Genomic DNA, 2,010 nt, shown 5'->3' with positions numbered 1-2,010 from the left:
GGTCGCGACATCCATGCCGTTCAAGTCGGCAGCGGCGGCGACCGGCCACAGGTCGGCGTCCTCGGTCAGAAGCGTTGCGAGCGCGTCGAGGGCCTCGTCGCGGGCGCTGCTTGGCACTGCGTGAAGAAAGGCGAGCACATGGTCTGTCGCGTCGAGGCAGTGGACCACCTGCAGCACGATGGGTGGCAGCAGCCACGGCGAAGCCTCTGCCCGTGCACACTTGACGTTTGCCATACTAGTATAGAAATGATACGGATAGGATGGAACCGCTAAGAAAGAGATATATTGCTCCCTCGTTTTGATTGGCCAGGCTCCAAATACTGCGATGGGATAGGCGGAAACCTGTTTGGCATGAACAATTGACTGTACATTTGTATAGTATTAGCTTTACAACGAATAAATCTGCAGCTCCGGAAGACGCGCGCTGATGGCAATTTGTGTCAAGGATCGAGCGGTGCATCTTGTGCTTGGGCATCAATCGCAGCCTGCGAGCAGGCCTCAGACGGCGTGCCATTGGCCATGGCCTCGTCGACGCTCAAGAAGTCGTACTGGCGCACGCGGTCGACCGAAAGGACATCGGAGGCCAAGGACGCGAGGATGATCTTGTGCAGGTTGGTCGTTCGTCACGCGCCGAAAGGTAAGCTTGCTCATGCCCCAGCAGTACTCGCCGGCCACCTCTGGGTGATACAGAAGGACAGACGGCCTTGCCCGAGAGCGTTGGCTCGTTCACGAAGTCCTGGCGCGCAGCAAGGATCGTTTCGAGCTCGGGTTTGGTACTCTTGTCTGTTGCAAGGATCCAGTCGGTCTCAAAGTGGACTTGATGGAGGCCCTTGGCTTTGCCGACATAGCCCTCGACGAGTCGCCGGGTGACCTCGGGCACGTCCGTCACGGCGCCTTTATGCTCACTGGGCTCGATGGGCGCACAGTCTGCTCCAGTACCGGCGTCGGCATGCCCGGCTACTTGAGGCTGAGCAAGGTGACGCGTCTTGTACTGCTCCTTGGTGCGCTTGCTGCCGACCACGTGCTGTCTTTTTGCCGCGCTTGCCCTTCGCTTCGGCTTCATGACGTCCCGCTCTTCGTCGCACTTGCTCGCCGTCGGTGACGCCACTGGTGGCGCGTCCGTATCCAGGAACACCATGGACTGAATATCACCCGCTTGATAGCTGCACGGGTACGGGCCAAGGCATTTTTGCGTCAAGACCGTCGGGTGCATCTTGGGCTGGGCACCACCCCAGCCCTTGCTCATAATGGACGCCTTCAGCGCATCGGGTAGGCACTTGTTGTGTCCGCTGCTCGAGTCGAGTTCGACAAGCAACTGACGATCTGGAACGAGGACGTCGAAGCAGTCCATCAAGTCGACGAGCTGCAGGTATGTCTTCAATGTGGGAAACACCCGTGAAAATATCATGTGGGAAACGATGCTGGTGTGAAACAATGTGCGGAGGCAGACAAGCTCCGAGCCGCTGCAGTACCGGTGTGGCATTGCACCGTCGCGTGCAATCTACCCTCAGGCGAGCGCCGGTTATATACTTTATATATATTATACGCTAGGACGCGGAGCAAGGAACGATGAGGAGTGACCGCGTGACGCTGTCCTCGGGCGACGTTAAACGCGTTAAAGGCGATCGCGTGTATTCACCGTCGTGGTGAATTGTTAGGAACCGGAAACGGCGCGGTTACTATGATATGTGGGAAACGAACGTGAAAAAGAAAGATACGATATGTGTGAAATAGAGTTGGTGTAAAACGAATCACGGAGGCAGGAGCGCTCCAGCGGCATGCAAAAGCGAGCGCAAGCCTGTGTCCCATACACAAAGACGAGATGTGCGGTCATGGACTTGCCCATGTAGATGTTATTGGGCAGCGGATATGGGCACATTCGACATGTGGAAACTGCAATGCCCCCACCGCACCGGTGAGTATCCGGATTCCGGATACCTGCCACCGGGCATGTCATGTCAGTGCACTTGCCCCCTGCACTCACTCGTCCGTACAAATACCATTTCCAAC

General features: G+C 57.0%; 1 protein-coding gene across 1 annotated transcript; it reads right to left on the bottom strand.

Annotated features, from left to right (window-relative positions):
* Window positions 1-440: 440 nt before the first annotated feature.
* Window positions 441-1,351, bottom strand: SPRG_18747 (hypothetical protein; the record flags this gene model as incomplete). Its single annotated transcript, XM_012358189.1, has 3 exons — window positions 441-602; window positions 701-927; window positions 982-1,351. The coding sequence occupies 3 exons, from the start codon at window positions 1,349-1,351 to the stop codon at window positions 441-443; spliced, it is 759 nt and encodes a 252-aa protein (XP_012213579.1).
* Window positions 1,352-2,010: the final 659 nt, after the last annotated feature.

Source organism: Saprolegnia parasitica, assembly GCF_000151545.1.
Source record: "Saprolegnia parasitica CBS 223.65 unplaced genomic scaffold supercont2.1428, whole genome shotgun sequence".
Taxonomy (NCBI): domain Eukaryota; phylum Oomycota; class Saprolegniomycetes; order Saprolegniales; family Saprolegniaceae; genus Saprolegnia; species Saprolegnia parasitica.
Note: the sequence above shows the minus strand (reverse complement) of the source record. Positions and strands in the feature narration are given on the sequence as shown.